This window comes from Mustela erminea, chromosome 1, assembly GCF_009829155.1.
Source record: "Mustela erminea isolate mMusErm1 chromosome 1, mMusErm1.Pri, whole genome shotgun sequence".
Lineage (NCBI taxonomy): Eukaryota > Metazoa > Chordata > Mammalia > Carnivora > Mustelidae > Mustela > Mustela erminea.
Window position 1 is genome coordinate 117,944,625 of NC_045614.1, and position 26,399 is coordinate 117,971,023.

General features: G+C 41.0%; 1 protein-coding gene across 2 annotated transcripts in view; it reads right to left on the reverse strand.

Moving 5' to 3' along the window:
- Positions 1–995: 995 nt before the first annotated feature.
- Positions 996–26,399, reverse strand: part of USP13 (ubiquitin specific peptidase 13) — a 107,650-nt gene continuing 82,246 nt past the window's right edge. For both annotated transcript variants that reach the window (XM_032340111.1, XM_032340120.1), the window contains exons 17-21: positions 22,585–22,728; positions 18,194–18,360; positions 16,425–16,578; positions 2,831–2,915; positions 996–1,189 (exon numbers count right to left, since the gene is read on the reverse strand). In XM_032340111.1, coding sequence (XP_032196002.1) covers positions 1,096–1,189; positions 2,831–2,915; positions 16,425–16,578; positions 18,194–18,360; positions 22,585–22,728 — 644 coding nt within the window. In that variant the 3' untranslated portion in view covers positions 996–1,095. The remainder of the gene's footprint in view (positions 1,190–2,830; positions 2,916–16,424; positions 16,579–18,193; positions 18,361–22,584; positions 22,729–26,399) is intronic.

A 26,399-nucleotide genomic window follows, 5' to 3' on the forward strand; every position in this document is an offset into this window, starting at 1 on the left:
AAGGCACCCGAGATCACACTGCTATTTGGGAGGTGATTAGCCAAGAGAGGGCCAAGAGGAGACTCTAGCCTCAGGAAAACAGAGAGACGGAGGCAGGCAAAGAGTGCAGGTACAAGAAAATTACGGACAAATTTGGAGCACTTTGATTCCAGGGAGTTGTTACGTGTTATGGTAAGATTAGCTATTTTAACTAAAAGTACACACTATGCCTTAGCAGGAAGGGCTGCTGAGAACCAGAATTTACCTACCTTTGTTTGGCAAAGAACAATATTGTGCTGCCGGGGGCATCTGGCCTTATTTCACCAAATGTCACAAAACCCGGTGAATTCTCGACAGCACTTAAAGGGACGACTCAGCCCTTTTTACGCCTGAAAATCTAAGCGGGGAGCCAATTTTTAAAACTGTTCCTGAGTTATAGTTTCTTTAAAATAGTTACTCGCTTTTCCCAGCTATGCTTAATACCAACTGCTTTAACCTTTAAAAACCAGCCCGGCACAGATTTCCTGGTTGACGACAACGGTCTCACCCTCACACACTCACACAATCACGTTATGATTTTCAATATGATTAAATTAAAAATACCTTTCACTGCAGATGCTCTAATCTTCTATACATGGATAGGTCAGAAATTGTGTATAATGAAAAAATTGTGTCACAAATAAAGCCCATCCCCATTACTGATTTTCGATGTGAAACAAAAATGGGCTTTTCATTTACTGTGGGGGGGGGCAGGTGAGGCCACACCACTGGCCCCCAAATCATAATAGAGGGCTGGCGGCACTTCCCATTTTTTGGTGTGACAATGGCAGATCCCCCACCAGCAATATAAATACTTTTTTTTTTTAAATCATCCTCTCCTTGAACATTTATAAAAAGAAAAACTATCTACAGTAGTGTATCATCACTAATAGAAATTTCTTCCCAGTTCTATTTCAGAAAGCGTCAAATGATGTTCTTTAAATAAACTATAAATACCCCATGTATTCCTTCATGTCTGGTTGTCCCAACTTCTGCTTGTTTTTTTTTTTTTTTTTTTTTTTTTTGGCAAATTAAAAAGGCGTGTGGCTTCCTCTCGCCGACTGACGCATCTGAGCCTCAGCGTGGCACTCTGTGGTAAAAGTACATGTAGCCCAGGTCCTTGGGGGGCCTTTCTGAGGCACACACTCTGTGGTCATTGTAGATCACCCACCTGAAAACAAAAGACAGAAGAACTCGATGGATTTCAGTCAGTCCCAAAAAGCTTTGCCGAAAACAAGTTACTGTGCCATACTTCAGCAAGTTGTTTTAAGATAACCAAACTCAAGCCTACTGTATAAGAAGAGAGAATGCTGGTGGGAAACTGTAACTGCCTTTTTTATTCTTGAGCTCCATCAAAAGGTAGTTACGAAAAGAGTCGCCAAACATTTTAAGCCCTTTGGTCTCAAAATCCCTTTTGTAGAAGTCTACAGATGGCCTCAGAAATTAAGTCAAAGAATCACGTACGGCGGTGTTTATTTCAGCCTGAGGTGTAAAACTAGGTCAAAATAAGAAGTAAAGAGCCATGCAAGTGAACCATCCCACAACTATTAAAATGTCTTCAGAAAATATTTGGTAAAGTGAGAAAATACTCATAATATAGTATGACGTGGGAACAGGGTTAAAAAAAGTGTATGTGCTGTGTGCGTACTTTAAGCTTTTAGAAAAGCTATAAATGCTTATGTACATTTGTATGTATGATATACGTGTATACAAATGTACACTCTTTCCCAGTGAAAATAATAAAAGAGAAATGTATCAAAACATAAACAATGATTATCTTTAAGTTTTCAAATGACATATTCTTTGTTCTATTTCTGAATTTTACAAATTCCTTACCATAAATTTTATTGCTTTTTGAATTATAATTAAGCATTTTTCTTAGGAAAAGTATTTTGAAAAGAGCATCATGCTTGGTAATAAAAAGAATTTACTATCAATCAGCCTGTGCTCAACTATTTCATTAATCAAGTTAAGACAACACTAAAAGACACACCAAAAGGGAGCACAACTTAAGTCCACGGTGGGAACCAGTGTCTCCCACAGTGTGTGGCATGGCGTGAGAAGTCAATGTCCCACCAGGACAGGGCAAGTTTCTAGGTTTCTCCAGCCTCAGGCTGCTCAGAGGGGAGCTCACAGAAGAGAAACCAGAGGGCTCAGTGGGGCTAGAGCCCCAAGGAGAAGGTCCTGAAGAGAGCAGCAGCCTTACATCCTGTAAATGGCTCATTCCCAGCTCACCACACATCCAGCGATTCTACCTACAGACCCAAGACGCCTACTGCAAGACCACAATAGGGCAAAAGAATGGATGTGTAAGGAAGCCAGATAAAACACAGGATACCCAGTCAAGTTTATATGGCAGGGAAGTAACATTAAATAAGTTTTTGTATAAATACATCACAGGGAATATTTAAGACATGTTTATACTAAAAAGTTATTCATTGTTTATATGAAATTCAAATTTAACAGGGCGCCTGATTTTTTTGTTTTGTGGGCTAAAACTGGCAATCCTATGGAGGTCCCAAACACACACACATTCTGCTACAGGACGCATCTTTATTTTGGGAAGTCACTTTGGTAAGATGGTTGGGAGTGGCTTTGAATGCCAGCTCTGACATGGCTACTTCCAGGATAAGTTACCGCTACTCAGCTTCTCTGAGACTCAGGGTCTTAATGTATAAAATGGCTTTGAGAGTAAATCCTTACAAAACCATCGTGAGAACCAATGGGATATGTGCAACACCTCGCTGAGAGCCTAGCATATGTAGATGCTCAATAAAACATAGATATCATCGATTTTATAAAAATGACTTACCTTCCTTCCTTTTTAATATGGCAAACATAATGGCCACTCATTGTAGATGTTCCCATGTGACTGATGAATGCAAATAATTCATACACTATGAAAGAGGAAACAACTCTGTTACAAGGCAGCATTTCTAGAAACCAAGAGCACTTCTGATCAGAAATGAAAGGCAACAATGGTGCAACCCAGCAACTGCTTACATTGAAAGGCAGTCTATTTACCTTGCTATACTGAGAACACACACCCACACATACTCACCAACTTCAACCTGCAAATTCATAATAACACAGGACATAAACTATCCAAGCACAGCCGGCATTTAATTCCTATCTGGAAGAGAATTCAAAATCCCACAGTCGAGTATGGTGGCAAGCTCATGGTCTAAAGGGGCAGTCCCGGCTCTATCATTTTTAAGCAGCATGAGGATGGAGGAGCTGTTTCCTCTCTCCAAGTCCATTTCTTCACTGAGACGAAAAATCCACCCACTTCACAGGGTTGTATAAAGCGTAAATGAGCAATTCAGACTAAAATACCATACAAATGTCAGGATTATGAGGAAGACAGCAGATAACTGTTGTCATTTATAGAAAGGGATAACGCTTCAGAATAGGCTTCCTGTGGTTTCTGACTTGCTCACAATAAACTATATGGGACCAAAATTCAGACTTTGTTCTTTCTGAACAGGGAAATATATAGCCTTCGAGTACAAGACCAATGTTTATTCTCTAACAAGTGCCTCCTGCCGTCTATCAGAGAATTCGGTACATACCCATTCCCGATTAATTTCAGCTCAGGCTCCCCTTGCCTGGGCTAGACCCACACAACACAGAGTGGATTCCATGGACCCACAGAGTGGGTACAAGTCCACTCTGCAAACTCTTACAGGCTATGACGAGACAGGTATAGAAACTGAGCACCTTCTTGCAAACTTTCATAATAGTGTGTTTGTGAAATCTAATAAGGAAAAAATGGGCTCACATATTCATTTTTCTAGTGCTCTATTTTTATTCCATTTTCCAAAGTATTGTTTCTGGACAGACCCTTTCCCTCAACCCTCTGTCACTCATTCCTTCTCTCCCTTGCTGTTCACCCAGGTTCTTCTACTTACTCAATGGCGAGTCCCCACCTACCCTCCCTCACCACACCACACACTGCGAATCACCTCCTTCTTCCTCAAGTATTTGCCCCCAGCCCATGATGGTCTCTTGGTTGTCTAGCTGACTCATTGGCTCCTCCTCACCTCCCTGACCTTTAAACACTGATGACCTGGAGCTCAGACCGCAGACTTTTTCTTTTCTCTACGCTGATTTTTTTCACTCTCGTTGGGTGATCTCATCTAGTCTCATGATAGTAAATGGAATGATTTTCTTAAATTCCTGAATGTTCATTGCTAAGGCACAGAAATAAAATTGAATTTTGTATATTAATCTTGTTTCTTACAATCTTGCTACACCCACTTATTAGTTCTAATAGTTTCTAGTAGATTCCTTAGGATTTTCTATATACAAAATTGTAACATCTGCAGAAAGAGAGAAGTTATACTTCTTCCTTGCTAACCTGGATGCCCTTTATTTCATTTTCTTGCCTAATTGCCTTGGCTAGAAGGTCCTGTTACAAGGCTAAATAGAAATGACAAGAGTGGGGGTGGCTGGGTGGCTCAGTCAGTTAAGCATCTGACTCTTGATATCAGGTCAGGTCATGATCTCAGGGTCCTGTGATGGAGCCCCACATCAGGCTCTGTGCTCAGCAGGGAGTCTTCTTGAGATTCTCCCTCTCCTTCTGCCCCTTGCCCCCTTCCCTAAGAAAGAAAGAGAGAGAGAGAGAGAGAAGGAGGGAAGGAAGGGAAGGAAGAGAAGAGGGAAAGAAAAGAAGAAAAGGAAAGAAAGAATGAAATGGAGAGAGTGGACATCCCTGTCTTATTCCTGGTCTTTTGGGAAAAGCATTTAGTCTGTCACCATTCCGCATGATATGAGCTGTGGGTGTTTTGTAGATGCTGTCCAGTGGAGGAAGCTCCCTTTCATTTCCAGTTTGCTGGGCATTCTCTACTCATCTATCTCAGTTAATGGGGATTCCATTCTTCCATGCAGGACACAATCTTGGCTTCTCTCTCACATCACTTCTCTCTCACATCTTTTTTTTCCCCTTTCTGATACATTTTTTAAGTATAGTTGACATGCAAGTTACAACAATTTCAGGTTTTTTCATGCTCTTTACACACATCCAATCCATCAGCCAATCCTGTCAACATTTCCTTCAAAATATATCCAGAATCCAACCTCTTCTTACCACCTCCACTAGTAATGTGTGATCCTAGTTACGATCATCACTTGTCTGAATTTTTACAACACCCCCTTATCCGGGCTTTCTGCTTCCTTCCTTCCCCTCTACTGACTATTCTCAGTATGGCTGTCACAGTGGCGTTTAAATGGAAGTCAAATTATATCTCATCCTGTATCTCAGAGTAAACTCTTCCTTTTACAAAGATCTATGAAGCCCACCTCCTCCCAAATCCCCCCTCATTTCACCCCAGCTACTCCTGCTTCTCCTTCACTCCACCCCAGCTACTCCCTCTTTCCCTCTCACTCCACATCAGCTACTCCCACTTTCTCCCTCACTGCACCCCTGCTACTCCTGCCTCCTGGCTGCTCCTCAAACACACCCACCGTGTTCTGGCCTTCAAGCCTCTACATTCATTGTTCCCTCTTTGAAACTCTTCTTTCAGATGTCGTAAGACTTACCCCTCACTTCACTGAGGTCGTGGATGAAATGTCACCTCAGAGAGGTCTTTCTGTACCAAGTTACAAAAGAACAACTCTCCCTTCCACTCCCACCTTGACCCCTAACCTCCCCCCAACCTTGCTTTATTATTGACTGATAACATGAAGTAACTCCTGCCATGTCTAAACCCACCTGTGCATTTATTTATTGTCTATCCCCTTTATCTCTGGCTAGAATATATCTCCATAAGGATAGGAAGTTGGTCTGTTATGTTTACTGAAATGCTCTTGGCACAGAAAATGGTGGCTCAGCATGCAACAGGCATGTCATAAGTATTTGCTGAATATATAAATAAATGTGTGAATTAGAGAATAGTTCTGTTCACTCCATTTCTTCCTGTGTTTTTATATCTTACATTGTATATATTTTATAAACCACCTACCAAAGTATAAAGTTAAAGTTAGTAAAATAATTATTAAAAAAAGAAATGACTCAGGGCATCTAGGTGCCTCAGTCGTTGAGCATCTGCCTTCAGCTTGGGTCATGATCCCAGGGTCCTGGGATCGAGCCACACATTGGGCTCCCTGCTTGGTGGGAAGTCTGCTTCTCCCTCTCCCACTCCCCCTGCTTGTGTTCCCTCTCTCGCTGTGTCTTTCTCTGTCAAATGAATGAATAAAATCTTTAAAAAAAGAAAAGAAAGATATGACTTAGAGGGGATTGTTTTTCCCATCATTAAGTTTTTGTTGCAGTCATACCAATTGATGACAAAAAACAAACAAACCCAAGTTCAAAACCAGAATCTAGGTAAAAACAACTGTGAATGACAGTCGTTTTGCCTGGCACTTTGTTTCTGAGATAGTTACCAGGAACCCTATTCTGGTCTGCCCTCCCTATTGTCCCCTAACACTAAGAACCTGCCCTACCCAGTAAGCGAGGGAGAGTGCAGGCAGAGAACTTTTCAGATTGCTTGGCCCTGGTTGGTTTTTAAAACTCTTCTGGAATCATCTGTATCACAGCCCAATTCTTCAGCTTGAGATATAGTATTGGTCTCCCGAAATGAAGCTGCTCTCTTAGAATTTTCATGAAATAAAGAAAGGACATGACACCCCAACCAAGGCTTCCCTCCACCATGCACTGTTCCCCAAAACAATGACTTAACTAACTGAACAGACTCTTTAATGAGCAATGTCCATGTCAAGCCAGGTCGTACAATGACACACTGCTTGGATACCAACACAGCCAATGGGTTGATAAAACAAGTAGACAAAGAAAGGGACAGATCCATACAGTCCACATGCCCAAACATGTCATTAAGCCCCCCGAGGCATTTCTCCTTTCGTTGGTTAAAAACAATTCAGTGTATACTCAGAATCATAAAAATAAATTAAAGAGGGAAAAGATTAGCATAAATCTTGGTCCTAAATTAAAATTAACCATGTTTATCAATACAAGCAACCACCCCATGCATTACTCAAGATCTCCTGCTGGAACTGACAGCAAAAGAGAGCATCTCTCTCAACACATTTGCAAAAACTCAACAGGTAAGAAATCTCAATTAGTATTTGCTTCCAAAGAGAACACGAAGGTGAATAAACCTAACAGACAAGCTACTACTGATTCTTCTCCAAGTTCTCAGAGGGCCCCTTCTAAAAAAACAGCATCAGTGTACATACTCCCAAAAGATGTGCAGACCCCTTTTCACGTAGATAGAAAAGACAGTTTGAGTCAAGGCAAATCACTTTTTTAAAGGATTTTATTTATTTTAAGAGAGAGAAAGCATGTGAGCACAGGGTAGAGGGGCAGAGGGAGGAGAGAAAGTCTCAAGCAGAAGCAGACAGGAGCCTGACACTGGCCAAGAGCATCTGACCCTGAGACCATCACCTGGGCCAAAACCAAGAGTCAGAAACCACGAAATGCACCACCCAGGGGCCCCTCAAATCATTTTTAAAATGCTGACCTGCATAGAAAAGTTAGACAACATTGCCTAAACCACCATGTCCCTCTAGAACGCGAGAATTAAACATAGTCTGAAACTAGCAACTTTCCCCCTTTCCCTCTCCCAACAAAACGAGTCCTTCTTTGAACATAGGAAAATGGTTCCAACCTTTCTAATATGCAGAATTTTTTCATATCAGAATTTTACCACCCCTACCCCTACCCAACAAAACAGCAATGGTGCTCTGATTTTACTCTTTGAAAAAGTACCTTCAGAAAACGAATGTGACACTTGGAAAACAGAAGAGGCAGGCAGCCTGTCCTTTCATGTCCTATGGAGGAATGGCCACCCAAGGACTGTCTAGGGTAGGGGCCAGCATACTGCAATGACTCATAAGCCAAATCCAGCCCATAGCCTACTTTTGTACCACCCAGGAGAAAGGGGAGGAGGAGAGGGACAAAAATATGTCATGACATGACTATGGCCCACAGAGCCTGAAACATTATTAATATCTGGTCCTTTAGAGGAAAGGTATGCTGGCCCCTGGTCTAGAGGATGAAAGTTCATCTCACTGTTTACTATTTTTTTTTAACATTTGATTTATTTTTTGTATGCGCAAGGCGGGGGGCATGAACAGGAGCAGGGCAGGCGAGGAGGGGCAGAGGGAGAAGAAGACTCCCCACCTAATAGAGAACTCGATGTGGGACTGGATCCTAGGACTCTGGGGTCATGACCTGAGCTGAAGGCAGATAACCAACTGAGCCACCCAGGCACCCTCACTGCTTACTACTGATTAAAGATACCAGAATGAGTCAAGTTACTCATTAACTTACAGATTTTTGTTTAGTAAAGGTAGAAAAATTTCTGTCCAGTAGAACATATAACTTCAAGGATTTATAATCTGGAGACACTAATTTTATATTTAACTCGGCAATCAAATTATCTTTGATTATCCTAGCTTCTCAGATGCTTTGAACCGGTAATAACCATAGCTAGGTGGTTCCCTCATTAATTAACGAGTTGAAGAAAATCTGTGATTTGTGCTCAGTTTAAATGTACCTGAGAATCATGATTTTGCCTTCTTGAAAATTATAGTTTGACAACACATAATGACCCACAGCAGCTCTAGATTCCGGAATGCAGTTCAATTAATTTATATTTTATAAACCCTATAGCATCTATGTATATTTGAAAAGTAGTAGTATCTCATAAGGGTGTGACATTATTTAGTCAGTCTGGAGAGAGTGCACAGAATACACAAACACCAAAAGACTCCCTGAAATGACCCCCCAAAACCCCAGGGGCTCCACAGCCTTCTGGTGAGAAACCCAAACTGAGTTTTCCAACTGAATCTTCCTAACTTCAATAATCTGTTCCATTACCCACCTCTAATTCTCTCTGTACAACGGAGGGGGAAATATCATTCTTAATTTACTAACGTTTAACTCACAAACACCTTCAATCTGCAAATAATTTCTACCCAGAACAGCTTGATTTCCCTTGTCCCTGCTCTGAGAAAAGACCAGTGGGAGGTAGGGAGAGAGAAATGGATGGATCTGGGTTTGGAGCTTTCAGAAAACTTCAGAATACCCTCAAAAAAGAGCAAAAGGAGCATTTGGGTAAATCAATAACAGCTTCAGGCAGCTGACAGCAAGGACAGAATCCTTGTCCTTGCCTCCCCAACACCACAAATTGCCTCCCCAACCCACACAGCTCAAAATTACCAAAACCCTTTGACTTCTCTTTATTATACCGCCTAAAACTCTAAATATCAAACAACTGCCTCCATGCTTCCTAGTTCTCAGTCACTCATACTTTAGTATAAATTAGCTTATTTCAGAGTGACTTCCTCTTTACTTCTGATAACACCATTGTTGGGGGAAAGAAAAAGGAAAAACCCACAGGAATTACAAACAGGTGCTGAAGTGGGATGAGCATTGGACCCCAAGTGCATTAGGAGGCGTTGCCCTCAAGTAAACCACTGGTGTTTAGCTCCCATGGGGCTGCACCCTCCTGCTCTGTGGATCCCATTCCTGCTGCATTCCTCAGGGAGCCTGGTGCATTAGGAGCCCCACCATTACAAAAACGAAATGTCTCTCTGCTCCCCTTCCTGGAAAATCTCTGCTGCCCTAGAAGCTCTCGGAGCCATAACAGTGATGTGGCTGAGAAGCCAGAGCAGCTTTTGAGTAATCACAGCCTAATCACATTTTAATTACACTGGCAATCAGTGAGTTCTGAACGAAAGAAAGAAAGAAAGATAGATTAAACACTAAGTGCAACATAGAAACAGAAATAATTTTGCAAATGGCAGAAGCCCGGATAGGTCAAACTAAAGACCCAATTTTCCACTTTTACAATTTTTAAAAACTTGACAGAAAGGTGATAGCCGTCAAATGCGCAGAACGTAATGATGAAGAGAGCCTTGCGAAAAATAGTCCCACCTCCCTTGAGATTTAGCAGATCTGTGGTAAGATGAAAGAGGAAGTGCACTGCCTTCAAAATCACACAGACCTGAATTCCCAGCTGGTTCTTCCACCATCCAGGCCCCTACCGTGTTGGGGCCCATTTGCTCATGTGAACACCGAGCCGCAGGAGTAAAGGAAAGCTGTCCAGGAAGTGCCTAGTGCGCAACAGGCGATCAGTGAAGGACAACCACTATCTGACCCAGTGTCATTAGCACTAATTCTTCTGAGCAAACTAGACAACATGAAAATAAGTTTCATGCAATGACATTATTTCCTCATTCAAAAAACTGTAAGAGTGATTTTTAGTTAACATATTCCCTAAAGAATTTGATACAAGTGCTCCTTTAAACCGTGTACTTACAGAGTCACATTTCTTTCCCCATTCAAACTCCTATCTTGTCATTATTTTCAGCGTTAATATGGTGTAAGATGTCCCAGCAGCTACTGTCCTCCTTCTTAAGGCAATAGTAACCTCATCTGGCTTTTAGCACGGTGGCTCTCAAATTTATGCTGAATCAGAACGGCCTAGAGGGGCCTGCTGACCTCCAGATCACTGGGCCTACCCTCAAAGGCCCTGAGTGGGGCCCGACAATTTGCATTTCTAACCAGTTCATAGGTGATGCTGTTCAAAGGGGATGCTGATTCTCCTGGCCCAGGACTACATTTGAACGAGCGTTTGAAGGGATCATGTTTCCCTTCTCTGCACACAAGCTAGGAGGGAAGAGGTCTCCACCCTCAGGCTCCATGAGTGGGGCCAGTGACCAAGGGAGGGCTGAGCAGCCCGAGTCTCAGATTGCCAGGACCTTCGCTAGGAACTCCAGGACAATGCTTGGCTGGATTTTCACCTGGAGAGATACATAGTAGGGCACTGGCAGCCAACTTGTGACCATTAAAAAGAGCCTATTTGAGACGCACACCAACCCAGAGAAGTACAGCCAAGGGGAGCAACCCGGTGAAAGGGTTTCAGTCCCAGAATCAAGGGCATGCCTCAAGTCAGGACTCCCCAGCACTGTCCAGCTCTTGTGATATAATACTTCCCTTTTTGCTTGGACAAGTGTGGCTCGGCTCTCCCGCCCCTTACAGCAGAACCCAGAAAACTGAAGTTGCTGGTTTTACTTGGTTTGACTATCTGTTTTGACTCTCCGTTTTGCTCCTAAAAAACGATTACTTAAGCTGTTAAATTGCCTTTGCACCCCCCAAACCAAATGCTTTCATCAACTCACCAACCCAAAAAAGAGGTCAAAAGCAGTGTTTTGGGAATGTAAACAACCTGCTTACACAGAATATACATCTCCTAGGAGCAAACCTAAATTCAATGTAATTCTAATGAAATCCTTACAGAACAGCTAATTACAAGATTAGGAACTTCCCAAAATTCAGCAGTAACAATTTAGAAAATATAATGGGAAAAATTTGTATTCATAAGTCATAGAGAAAATGTAATTCTGAGAAGAAACTCAACCAGAAATACACAGGAAGTTTATGAAGAAAAACATACAGCTTTGCAGAGGTGGGAAAAAAGAGAGATGAATTAAAAAAAAAAAGGTAGCATGTCTCTGGCCTGAAAAATTCAGTATTGTAGACTAACCAGGTACTCCCAAGCTAATGTGCAATATATGAAACTCATATAAATCAATAAAAAGCTGGTGAAAACCTCAATAAAAATGGGAAAATGGACCAAACTAAATGAGGACGTGATTAACACAAGAAGAAAAACAACAGCCAATAAATATATGAAAAATAAGGAGAGTTCTTAGCCTGACTGCACCGGTGGAGGGATGGGGAGCAAGAGAGCCAGCAAAGCTGGCTTTTGGGGGGACAATGTAGTAATACTCATTAGTACCTCAAAAATAGGCAATTTTGACTCAAAAACTTCACTTGTAGAAATTTTTGCTAAGAAAGTAATCAAATGAGGGCCCAAGAATGTTCTTTATGGTGTCATTTTTAATAGAGAAAAAGAGAAAGAGGACAGAAAAAAAAAGAAACTTATGTTTCTTATTTCTTATCCTTTTTTTTTCAATTTTTTTAATTTATTTGATAGACAAAGATCATAAGCAGGCAGAGAGGCAGGCGGGGGGGGGGGGGGGAAGCAGGCTCCCCGTTGTGCAGAGAGCCCGATGCGGGGCTCAATCCCAGGACCCTGGGATCATGACCTGAGCCTTCAACCCATTGAGCCACCCAGGCGCCCCTCTTATTTCTTATTCTTAATGTTTATTACCGAGATAAAGATTGAAGGAGGCATTCGTTATACTTCTGTCAACAAAATTCATCCTTTAAAATTTATTACTTAAAAATAATTGCTCTCAGTCATCTGGGTGGCTCAGTTGCTTAAGCGTCTGACTTCAGCTCAGGTCATCTCAGGGTCCTCAGGTGGAGCACCACGTGAGCTCCCTCCCAACTCAGTGGAGAGTCTATTTCTCTCTCTCCTTCTCCCTCTGCCATTCCCCCTCTTTCTCTCTCAAATAAGTAAATAAAATCTTTAAAAATAATAATAGTAATAATAATTGCTGTCACCTTCTGAATGTAAAAATAGCCCCATTATCAGAAACTCTTTCTGTAATTGTCTTTTTTTTTTTTAAGAGTTTATTTATTTATTTGACAGAGAGTGAGAGAGAGCACAAACAGGGAGCAGCAGAGGGAGAAGGAGAAGCAGGCTCCCAGCTAAGAGGGAGCCCAATGGAGGGTTCAATCCCAGGACCCTGAGATCATGACCTAACTCGAAGGCAAATGCTTAACCAACTGAGCCACCAGGCACCCATATAATCATCTTCTATTTAAATAAAAATTAGCTGACCTGAAATTAGGTATGTAAATTATGGTACAGCTATACAATGGGTATTATTAATACACATCCAGTGATCTAGACATATATATATGTGTATATATACATATATATGTATATATATATATATTTTCACAGTTAGGGGGAGCCAGATTATAAAATAACATTTATAAAATAGCATGTAGAGGGTTGCCTGGTGACTCAGTCGGTTAGGCGGCCCACTCTTGGCTTTGGCTCAGGTTGTGATCTAAGGGTCATGATATCAAGCCCGGTCTCCAGCTCCGTGCTCAACATGGAGTCTGCCTGAGAGTCTTTCTTCCTCTCCCTCTGCCTCTCTTGCTCAAGCTTTCTCTCTCTCTCTCTAAAACAAATTTAAAAAAATCTTTACAAAATAGCATGTATAGAATGTTTTATTTTTTTAAATATTTATATTTGTATTCATTTTATATTTGCATAGAAAGGTCTAAAGAATATACACAAGGCATTAACAGTGGTTATGACTGGGTAGTAGGATTGGAAGTAGTTTTTATTTTCTCTTTTCATAAATCTGCATTTTCTCAAGCTCTTAAAATTATTAAATACACTTTTAATTATAAGAGAAAAAAAAAAGAAGTGACTGACATATGAATTCAGGTGCTAATGCAGCAAAGTACAAGAAATCACCTTTTTCTTTTCCTGTGACTTATGCAATGAACACAAAATGGTGCACTCCCAATTCCTCCATCTGGCACTTGGAGGAGGCAGCACAAGACTGTTCCTGTGGCCACTACCTCCTGATCTTCAGCCATTCTTCATTTAAACATTAATTCTTTGATTACCTCTGGTGCGCAAGACACAGTGCTGGAAAGGTTACTTTTAAAACATCCATTCCTCTTAAAAATCAGATACAAAATGCATTTGATGAGTCAGGCTCTTTTGGATTTTGGTAATTAAAATTTTCACCTACCACTGCTTTTAGCTTCAGTATATCCTGTACTTGATGTCTCACAGGACATCTCTGTCTCCTTCTCTACCCTCACCCTAAATGTGGGGGACGTGAAGAGGGAGACCACTGAGCTTGGCCCGTAGTGCCTTTAAGTTAAAGGGTGCTTGAAAGCATCATCGTGACATCCCATTCAAGGGTTCAACTCAAAAACCAGCAGGGCCAGGAGTACCAGAAGATCACTCTGAGTTCAGCAAGCCCAAGGGGATGATGTGGCTGTTTCATATCATTATGACCATCTTCAAGAGAGTGGCTGGTCCCTCCACGCTCCATCAGAAAACAGGAAAACCTAATGATCAGACTCACCCTCTTTCTATAGCCATGTATCTTGGCAGCTTTACAATGACCCCCATTGTGTGGTTTATTCCTTCTGTGAGGAGGACTCACCATCCCCAAAGAAAAGTCCATTACAGAAAATCAAGGAAGCCGGGAACCAAGACATGTAACACATAATAAAACCCACTCATGAATTATCGAATACCATCCATTATGGCTTTTAGAATTTTTGGCAAGGCACTGATCTCCAAAAAGTAATACAAGGCCCGTTAGATGAATATGGAAGTTGGGAAAACTATATCTCATCTTTTTTTTACCTAGTCGAGATTGAGAGTTTCAGTAAAGAAATTCCTGTTTTATATAAAAGAAAATCTCCCTCGCACCCTCTATGTCTAGTGGCAGATCAATACATACATTTTAGATCTGGTTAAATGACTAATGCGTAGGCCATTAATGAGAGCTACAGCTATCTGATTACTGGAACAAATGCTGCTAATGTAAAATTTAAAAAATAATTTTTTTTTTTTTTTAGAAAGAGAGTGCGATGGGGGAGGGGCAGATGGTGAGAGAGAGAATCTCAAGCAGGGTCCATGCCCAGCACAGAGCCTGACATGGGGCTTGATCTCATGACCTTCAGATCATGCCCTGAGCTGAAAACAAGAGATGCCCAACCAACTGCACTCCCAAGCACCCCTATAAATGTGAATTTAATTAAATCCAATAATTTTTTACTTGGTACTTTCTATGTGCTAGACACCATGAGCTTTATGAAAGTAAAATAGCATCTGCCCTCTACAAGCTCCCAAATAGGAAACACAAATATTTATATAAATAATTTTATCACCAGATGAATTTGATGCTTTTTCTTTTTTAAGATTTATTTGTTTATTGAGAGAAAAAGCACAAGCACGGAAGAGGCAGAAGGAGAGAGTGAATCTCAAGCAGATTCCCTGCTGAGTGCAAAGCCCAGCACAGGGCTCAATCTCACAACCCTGAGATCATGACCTGAGCTGAAATTAACAGTGGGATGCTTAACTGACTGAGCCACCCAGGTGCCCCTGAATTTCATACTTCTAATAACAGAAGAATAAACACTATGTCATGGGGCTTGGGGCACATGCTCTGGAGGCCGACAACTTGGGTTGGAATTCTGATTCTACCCATCACTAGCTAACTAAATGACCTTAACAAACTTAACCTTCTCTTCTACCTCAGTTTCTTCACCTATAAAATGGAGATAATAATGATATCTACCTCATAGGATTATTGTGAGGATTAAACGTGGCACAAATGGAAGTATTGTGAATGTTGGTGTAATTATTACTAGCCCAAGATAAGGAAGAACTAATTCTGAAGGTCCTGGGAAAGCAATCCCATGGAATGGAATCTGTGGCCAAGCTGTGAATAATGGTAAGGATTTTAGTGTGCCATGATGGGAGAGAAGGGCATTTCACAATCAAGGATTAACCTAAGCACAGGCCTAGAAATAGGAAGAAGGGGGTTAGTGCCCTGACGAGGCTGGTGGTATGGCTCTGGTTCCAGGTGTCTGAGCTAGAGGTAGGGGATACAGAAGAAATAACACTGAGAGATGAGAGATGCTGCCATCTGCCTTCCGAAGGTCACAAATGCCAGCTAACAAGCCAAAACACTTCCCAGAGGTGATCACAGCCCAAAAAGCAGGGCATCACAACGGTGAAGAATGTGGGATTCTAGATCTGAATTTTGGCTCCGACTCGTAAGAGCTGTGTGATCTTGGGCAAGGTAATTAGCTTTTCTCTGCCTCTGTTTTCTCACACATAAAACAGATATGTTAAAGATTAAATGAGAGGTCATATGTAAAGTTCTTAGAACCAGTGCCTGGTGCATAATGACACATATGTGTTTCCTTTGAAAAGGCATAGTGCTGTGGGACCCTTGATCTCGGAGTTGTGAGTTCGAGCCCCATATTGGGTGTAGAGATTACTAAAAAAAAAAAAAAAAAAAACTTAAAAAAAAAGGTAGATGACTGGCCAATGGCATCTCTTCTGCCCTCTTGATTGGTCCTTCAGAAAATTATCAGCAGTTGGTATGGTCAATGACAGGGTCAAGGATATAAGATTGTTTTTCGGTCATTCCAAAAAAATACTACCATGAAAGTAAATGTTCTCTTTTGCACAAAAACTTTCATGGTCCATGAAAAAAAAAACATCTCAAACGAATGGCAAAGTGACAGCAGGCACAAAACGTAAGCACACACACTTCTAGGGGACATGACTCTGAATTTGTCCCGGACTTTTTCAGATCACCATGCCATGCAAAGTGGCAAAATGCACCATTTATGAAAGGTAGGATCTGGGTTAACTTTTGAATGACAGTGAAGGTTTTAATATGAGTAGGGGTAGGGAAGGGCAAGAACCAAATGCATGGTCATGACTGCTCAGACAATCTCTAAGGCAAGAACTTACTTCCAGATCCATCTTTGACTCTAGGTCCTTCAGGCTTGGCCTCAGAAATAATGTTTGCATTGGCGTTATTCTCCATCTCGATCACAAAGTCACTGTCCTCCTCAAACTCAGGGTGACTAAAGATCCAATCCAGTGCTCTTTCCAGGTTATTATTCTAATAAAATAAAACATTTTTACAATGTATGCAGCCCCAGGGCCTCATTATATCCTGACCACTTGAACCAGGATGTCAAGCAGATAAGACAGGAGGTCTGAATTCATTAGTCCTAAGTGCCTCTGAGAGCAAAGCTCTGACCCTGCATACGAAACGCACATTCAGCTGGCATTCTCCAAGTCTCCCGACTGAGGTCTGTAATTAGATTCACTGGGAAACAGATCTGAGCAGCAGACCAGCGTTCCAAAGTCCGTATCCATCTTAGCTCAGCGTTTCTGCAGGCTGATGCTAATGATGGGGTACAGAACACCAGAGAGTCTGCCATTTGTTGGAGCCCAGCTCTTTCTTGGCCCCGCCAACTGCACACACTACATTCCCTATCAACTGTGTTTTCTGCAGAGAATGATGCCAGACAGAGGGGGCCCAGCACGAGGGCCGTGTTAGTGCCTCCTCTCCCTCCTCTTCCAAGCAGAGTTGTTGAATTGCAGTAGAGACAAGATTAGCATCTTGATAAATGATGACAATACTGCTTAGTTAGGTACATTGTTTCAAACTCAACTCTGTAGTTCAAACCAATCGATCATAAAAACATTGCCATCTTCCCCTGTTTGTGATATCATGGGCAGGTTAAAGAATTTGCTTAGACATCATCAGAATCGCCAATGAAACAGTCAGTCAAGAAAAATAAGTGGGGCAAAGCAAGTACCCTGAATGAAACTAACTCTGCTTGAGATATTTCAAGCGCATTAAAGTGAAACAGATTGTTCCAGCCACACTCCTGGAGTCAGTTGAGAGCCACCATGACAATGGACCCTTGCAGGCAACCGGTCAGGACAGGTAAGCAGGAATTAGTAGCAGACAACCCCTCAAAACTATACACAGTGTGGCAATTAAGGATGGGTTAAAAAAAAACAAAAACAAACAAACAAACAAAAAAAAACAAAAACAAGAACTTCCTTTCAATATTAAACAAATATCTACCTTGAGAAGGGAAGATTTCCACCCACCATCTAGTTTCATGGTCCCTTCTCTCCTGACAACATCAGGAAGGACATGAATACCAGAAGAATCTTCTCCCTCCACAGACATGGAAGTGGGGAATTCCCAGGAGCCTTTAGTCTTCTCTATGAGGACTTCTGAGAGACACTTCTTTAAGGTCTTGGTATCAGAAAAGCAAAATTTGTCCCAAAGAACTGCCTTATTGAATATGGACTCTCATGCATCTCTCTGTGCTCCAAGGCCACAAGGAAGCTCCAAGTCAAATCTTGGAGCCTTGCTAATAATAAACACTCAGATGATACAGAGTTTCTTTCAGTTTTGGTCTTTCAGTTGCTTTCATCTTGTCCCAGCTGTCTCCCTGGGTTTTTTGTGTGTGTGTTTTGTTTTGTTTTGTTTTTTACTCCTTATTCTTAAACTGTATCATTTCCCCCAATCATTTATTTTAGCTGTACGTAGAATATAAGCAAATAAATCTCTGTGGGCCATGGTGGGGTACAGAGTGAGACAAACATAATTCAAAATGATCAAAGGACACTGGAAAGTCTCCACTGGTGCTGACAGAAAGACACACTGCCTCTAATAAGAGGAGGGTATTCGCACAACCTCGTGTGCTTACTGTGGCTCGCAGCGCCTGAACAGCCTGATTTCGATGGAATCCCATGGAGGTAATGATAGCGACAATTTCCTCTGGAGGCTGGTTATCCAATCCGGTAGCACCAAAAAGAGAGGCTCCAGCAGAAGCTGCTCCTCCATAACCAGGCATGGTCAGTGGTTCGGCAAAATCTGGGGAAGAGAGTCACACTCAGACCTTTTTCTTTTTTTAGTCTTAAAATAAACAATACTTTTGCAGCAATGTGGATGGAACTAGAGAGTGTTATGCTAAGTGAAATAAGTTAATCAGAGAAAGACAGTTATATGATTTCACTCATATGTGGAATTTAAGAAATAAAACTGAAGATCATAGAGGAAGAAAGGAAAAGTAGAATAAGACGTAACCAGAGAAGGTGACAAACCATAAGAGACTCTTAATCATAGGAAACAAATTGAGGGTTGCTGGAGGGGAGGGTGGGTAGAAGGATAGGGTAACTGGGTGACAGACATTAAGGAGGGCATGTTAAGTAATGAGCACTGGATTTTATATAAGAATGATGAATCAAAGACTTGTTCCTCTGAAACCAATAATACAATATACGTTAATTAATTGAATTTAAATTTTAAAAATGTTTAATTTAAAAAAAGGAAATAACACCAGCTAAGAAGGAAAAATACCTAAAAAGTTCTAATAATTAAGAGAGTTGGTACTGACATAAGGATAAATCTATAGATCAAGTGAATAGAATTCAGAGAGTCCAAAAATAAACCCACAGATTTATGGTCAATTGAGTTTTGACAAGGGTACCGAGACCATTCCAATGGGGACGGGACAGTCTTTTCGACAGATGGTGCTGGAACAAGTGCATGTCCACATGCAAGAGAATGAAGCTGGATGCCCATCTCAGGCGATATTCAAAAATTAACTCAAAACAGCTCCGTAAGAAGAGACCTTAAGTTAGCAACATTTCTCAGAAATGATACCAAAAGCACAAGTGACAAAAGAAAAATAGATAAATTTGACTTTATCAAAATTAAAAGTTTTTGTGCTTCAAAAAATGCCATCAAGAAAGTGAAAACACTGACAGAATGAGAGAACATATTTGCACATCATGTATCTGGAAAGGTGCTTGTATTCAAAATATGAAAAGAACCACTCAACAATATAAAGACAACCTCCTTGAAAATGGGCAAACAGTTTGAATAGACATTTCTCCAAAGATACATAAATTACCCACAAACACAGGGAAAGATGCTCTACACATCATTAGTCATCAGGGAAATGCAAATAAAAACCACCGTGAGCTACCGTGTTCCCATCCACTGAAATGGCTATAATAAAAACATCAGTAACAAGGGTTGGAGAGGATGTGGAGAAACTGGAATGCTCACCCTTTGTGGCAGAATGTAAAACGGTATAGCCAAGTGAAAACCACTTTGGCAGTTCTTCAAAAAGGTAAACACAGAATTACCATATGACATGGCAACTCCACTCAAGAGAAATTAAAACATGTTCACACAAAAATGTGTATTCAAATGTTTATAGCTACAGTATTCACAGTAGTCAAAAACTGGAAATAGCCCAAATGTCTACCAACAGATGAAAAGATAAATAGCTTGTGTGTCCCTACAGCAAAATATTCTTAGTGGTAATAGTTGCACAACTCTGATAACTTACTAAAAAGCACAGACATGTACACTTCAAATGGGTGAATTATATGGTCTATGGTAAACTAAACCTTAATAAAGTAGACAGAGGCAAAATCTTACTAAACAGCCCCATTCCTTCATGTACATTTTTCTATTTCAAGTCCTTATCATTTATTAGCTAGTAGTATGGGCAGACCTCAATTTATTGCACTTCACCTGATTTCACTTTGCAGATAATGCACTTTTTACAAATAGAAGGTTAGTGGCGACTCTGTGTTGAGCAAGCCTACTGGTGCCATTTTTCCAACAACATTCACTAACTGCATGACCCTGAGTCACATTTTGGTAATTTTCACAGTATTTCAAACTTTTTCTTTATTAGTATATTATGCGATCTGTGATAGTGATCTTTGATGTTACTATTGTAATTGTTTAGGGGCACCACAAACTGTACCCATATAAAACAGCAAACTTAATCCATACGTTGTGTATCTTTTGACTGCTCCACTGACCAGCCATTTTCCAGTCTCCCTCTTTTTAGGCCCCCTTATTCCTGAGACACAATATTGAAATTAGGCCAGTTACTAACCGTACAACGGCTTCTAAATGTTCAAGCAAAAGAAAGAATCACACATCTTTCACTTTAACTCAAATGCTAACGTGACTAATCTTAGAGAGGAGGGGATATTGAAAACTGAGATAATCCAAAAGCTAGGCCTCTTTACACCAAAGAGTCAAATTGTAAAGGCAAAGGGAGAATTCTTGAAGGAAATGAGAAGTGCTCCTCTGGTGAACACACCAATGATAGAGAGCACAGCAGCTTCATTGCTGATGGAGAAGGTTTTAGAGGTTTAGACAGAAGACCAAACCAGCCACAATATCCCCTTGAAACCAAAACCTAGTCTAGAGTAAAGCCCTCCCTGTCTTCAGTCTACGAAGGCTGGGAAGGAAGCTGCAGCAGGAAAGAATGAAGCTAGCAGAGGCTGGTTCACAAAGTTGAAGGAAAGAAGCCATCTCCATAACATAAATGAACAAGGTGAAGTAGCAAGTTACCAGCCATCTATTGGCAGAAGATGCCATCTAGGGCTTTCATAGCTAGAAAGGAGAAGTCAATGCCTGGCTTCAAAGTGTAAAAGGATTGCTGGACTCTCTTGTTAGGGGACAATGCAGCTGGTGACGTTAAGTTGAAGCCAATGCTCATAGACCATTTCACAAATCCGAGGACTCTTAAGAATTATGCTAAATCCATTCTGCCTCTGCTCTAGAAATGGAACAAAGCCTGGATGGCAGCACATCTGTTTATAACACGGTTTACTGAATATTTTAAGCCACTGTTGAGACCTACTGCTCAGGGGAAAAAAAAAAACTTTCTTTCAAAATAAGACTGCTCACTGACAATGCACCTGGTGACCCAAGATCTCTGACGCAGACAAACAGTGAGACTGATGTTGTTTTCATGAATACTATCACAACATCCATTCTTCAGCCCATGGATCCAGGAGTGATTTCAACTTTCAAGTCTTACTATTCAAGAAATACATTTTGTAAGGCTGTAGCTGCCACAGATTCCTTCGATGGATACGGCAGAGTAAACTGAAAGCCTTCTGGAAAGAATCCACCAATCTAGATGCCATTAAGAACACTTGTGATACATAGGAAAGAGCTCAAAATATCAACGTTAACAGCAGTTTGGAAGAAAATGCCACCTTTCGTGGGTGACTTAGAGGCATTCAAGACTTCAGTGGAGGAAGTCACTGCAGACGTGGTGGAAAGAGCAAGAGAACTAGAATTAGAAGAGGAGCCTGAAGGCGGGACTGAGTTGTTGCGATCTCATGATAAAATTTTAACAGATGAGCATTTGCTGCTTATGGATGAGTAAAGAAAGCAAGCGGTTTCTTGAAATAGAACCCACTCCTGGTGAAGATGCTCTGAAGACTGCTGAAATGACAACAAAAGACCTAAAATATGACATAAACTTGGTTGACAAAACAGCAGCAGGGTTTGAGAGGATTGACTCCAATTTTCAAAGAAGTTCTACTGTAAGAGAAACTCCATCAAATAACATCACGTGTTACACAGCAACCATTTATGAAAGGAAGAATCAGTCGATGCAGCAAAAACAAAGTATTTTTCAATTAAGGTATGTACATTTTTAGACATATTGCTATTGTACACTTAATAGGCTACGGTATGGTATAAACATCACTCTTCTATGCACTGGAAACCAAAACATTCATTGGATTCACTTTATCATGATACTCACTTTACTGTGGTGGTCTGGGACTGAGCTAGCAACAACTCTGACATATGCTGGTATATCCTACATCTTTCTGGTGGTCATTGCTTGCTTTAAAAGGGTGAGTTACATTTCAAGAAAGCTAATAATTTTTTTTTTTGAGGATGCAATAAGATTTTTATTTTTTTTTTAATTTTATTTAATTTTATTTTTTTCAGTGTTCCAAAATTCATTGTTTATGCACCACACCCAGTGCTCCATGTAATACGTGCCCTCCATAATATATATTTTTTTAAGAGTAAAGACGAACATTGTGACTTTGCTCCACAAGCAAAGTGCCCCCTCATTGCAGCAGAGAAAGTGAGCTGAGAGTGTAAATTATGAGGGACAAAAGAAAGCGAGCTAAGAAGCTAAATTATGAGTTAAGTGTCATTTTCTGGGACCCATTCAGAAGACACCGAAGGACCAAGACTTAGCATCACTGACAACCCCATCAGATTCCAAAGCTATCCCCTCTTCCAACCACTCACCTGGCTCTTCCATGTGAACAATGATCCAGTTGAAGGCCACTTCGGCTCCCATATTTCCAGTAAAGTACACAGCCTTCCGACACGCTTCTAGAGGGAAGCCCATCTCGGCCAGCTGCATCACTGATGACTCATCAATGTCCGAGGCTACGGAGCACAACAGAACACTCTGGTGTAAAAACGTAAACTCTCTTTCTCCTCACCCCATCTTCTCCTCATCTACCAGCACATGCTATCCAAAGAAAATGCTCTTCTGTTTGGTGTATAAATGGTGTTTTACCTCTGCTTTGTTTGAGTTCATCTAAATATTATACCATTTGAGCTTAAATGTCTTTGACCTAAATAGGAACCACAATAACCACCTAGACAATCCAAACACTGAAAAACAATTCCTTAATTTCATATGGGAGATTGGGTGTATTCCCAGAACCACTGCAGTCTCTCAGATCCTTCTCAAGACTTCTCCTACAGCCATCTCTCCTATCACTGAAAACTGAAGAGAAAAGCTTTAAATCTCGTAGGAAGTTATGCCAGGTCTTTAAGTATATCAGCAATCAAAGGAAGTAATCAGCTCTGGGAAATGGAGAGCCCACATGCTAAGTATGGAAGGACACAATATGTTCTGTAATGGTATACATTTAAGATATTAAAAGAGATAGCTTTAGGGGGGCCTGGGTGGCTCAGTGGGTTAAAGCCTCTGCTTTCGGCTCAGGTCATGATCCCAGGGTCCTGGGATTGAGCCCCACATCGGGCTCTCTGCTCCATGGAGAGCCTGCTTCCTCCTCTCTCTCCCTGCCTGCCTCTCTTTCCTACTTGTAATCTCTGTCAAATAAATAAATAAAATCTCAAAAAAAAGAGAGAGAGAGATAGCTTTATAAACCTAATGTGGGCTTAGACACAGAGGGTTTTTTTTTTCTCATAATGACATATAGATACTGGTAAAGACGTATGTGTATGTGTCTGTATGTATGTGTGTGTATACATGGACACAGATAAGCACATGTATCTATACATAATGTATAAAACATACATAAAAACCTATAGCATGTGTGTATATACATATATGTATGTGTACACAGATATACACAGAAATATGTGCGGTTATAATACACGTGTACATGTGTATATATACATACACCTGTTACATTTTATGGAGACACTTTTGTATGTGTATATACATGTGCATGTTTATATGTATACATATACATGTATATAAACCTACATAGTGCTCTGAAATTATCCAACAACTGGAGGGGAACAGGAGCACAAAATACATCCCTTATGTTTTCTACATCCTGAGGTCTCTAATCTACTGAAAATTCTGCCAAAGATGGCAACTAGGAGAACTGAGTAGTAGCAGTGAAATGAGGATTAGAGGTATCTGTTCTATAAAAACTATATTGAAAATGTGTTTATCAGGGTGCCTGGGTAGATTAAGTGTCCGACTCTTGATTTCAGATCAGGTCATGATCTCCCGGTCGTGAGCTCAAGCCCCGCCTTGGGCTCCATGTTGGGCATGGAGACTGCTTAAGATTCTCTCTCTACAGGGTGCCTGGGTGGCTCAGTTGGTGAAGCGACTGCCTTCGGCTCAGGTCGTGATCCCAGGGTGCAGGGATCGAGCCCCGCATCGGGCTCCTGCTCAGTGGGGAGCCTGCTTCTCCCTCTCCCTCTGCTATTCTGTCTGCTTATGCTCTCTCACTCTGTCAAATAAATAAGTAAATAAATATATTTTTTAAAAAAAATAAATATCTTTAAAAAAAAAAAAGATTCTCTCTCTGCTTCTCCCTCTTCCCCCTCCTTCTCACCAGCATCCCACCCCCCGCACTCTCTCTTTCTAAAAAGAAAAAAGAAATGTGTTTATCAACATTCTCTTTTACATGAGACCATCTTTTCAATACCAGATTTTAAGAAAGCAATGATTTAGGACAGCAGTGATTCCCAAGTTTTGTTCTATGACAGCCTGATGTCCTAAGAAAGATGTCATTATTGAACCACAAAACAAGGGGTTTCCATGGCCAAAGAAGTCCTAAAATCTACATTCTCTACTCTCCCCTTAGAAATTTACAATGTGCGTTAGCACAGCGAAGACTTAAAAATCCTGCCATAAAGACTCCTGCACTTAAGGAAACTAGGAAACTCTTTCTACAGAACCCCTTCCAACGTCTTGAGAGACTCTAATGTTCCCTACAATGTAATCTAGGAAGTGCAGCTCAATAAATGGTTATGGGGGTCTCTAATAACAGACTGAAAACGTATAATTCCATTTTTGTGAAAAATAAAGTAAGGAAAGCACAGGCCAGCAGAAGGATATACACCAAGTGTTAACAATGGTTATGGATGAGTGATGAATTGATGAAACCATAAAGGACACTTAACGGTTAACCCACAGTTTGTAAATATCTTTTTACTCCCATAATAAGAAAACAATTAAAGTTATTCTTTAAAAATCTGAGAAAGGTGGGGTGCAAATGTTAAACCATCCCAGATAATTCTGTTTTCTCCCGTTGAGAGTACAGGTGGCTGCTGATAAGACAGCAGGCTTAGATCTGGGAGGAAATCAATGGCCAAGCCCTAAACACTGGAGACTGGCTGAGTGCTCTGGGTCAGAGACAGACTCCCTTCCCCTGGGGCAAAAGCCTTACAGAACAGCTCTCTGCAGAAGCAAAAGCAGCCCGCAGACCTCTCACATTCCAGAAAAGGTCACGTGGCCCGAAAAGCACACTTGACTCCCGGCCCAGATTCTGCTCCCAGCTCTGGGGTCTCTGAAGTTTCCCAAGTCTCAGTTTTATACTCTTCAAAGGTTACCTGCCCTCTCCTTCTTACTGTAATAATCAAATGAGAAGCTGGATTTTGTATGAACAGTAAAGTTATATAGGATCGGAAGGATTTGTAAAATAATAAACACAGTATGACTCATGGTAACCATTCCAGAGCAATACCAACCATTGTTATTATTATAATTAAATTATTCACAAACGCAATGGTTTTCCCAAGACCCTCGCTATCCCCGACAGCTTATAGCAATGAGCAAATGATAATCGACCAAGGAGAGGAAATGTTGAGGTCTAAGGCACATGATCAGTCATTTGCAATGTAAAACACATGAACTTATAAACTAACAATAGTTTGTCTCTGGAAGGTCTTTGTAGACAGAAAAATTCGGAGTATTTAGTGTTAAACATTCCCCCTTCCTCCTAATTAATATCTAAATACTCATCAGAAATGGTTTATTGCATTCTTTTCAGAAAACCGAGAGTATCAACTCCTATAAGATTAAGGAACTAAAAATCTATAAATTAACACACAATCCAATGACACTACTAACGTTGAGAGTATTAATTAATGCTACCATGTCCCGTCAGTCATGAGTCATCTCTACATGTCCATCAGCAGGAATGGAAAAAAGTGCCTGGCCACTGTGCCATCACTGCATCAAGAGTCCTACTCATGACCAGAGTGGGAAGAAATGGCATCACGAGCCCACCTTCATACAAGTGGGCTATGGCTCAGAGACTAAGGCTCAGAGAAGTTAAGTAAATTTTTCTAGCTTGTAGTCATAAACGTCAGGGCCAAGTTTCCAGCCCAGGGCCGGTTGGCTTTCAGGCTGATGATCTTCCTCCTGAGCTACGGAGTCACTAATCACCATGTCACTGGTTTACATGTGCTGCTAACTGAACTTGCAGACAAAGAATCCCTCCCACCCGGGAAAAGCTGTACACAACCACACGGCAAGAACAATGCCCCTTTATTGAATTCCCACAGATAAATGTCAGACCAATGACACTGGTGTAGGACACTAAGAAAAATTTCAAAAGGTA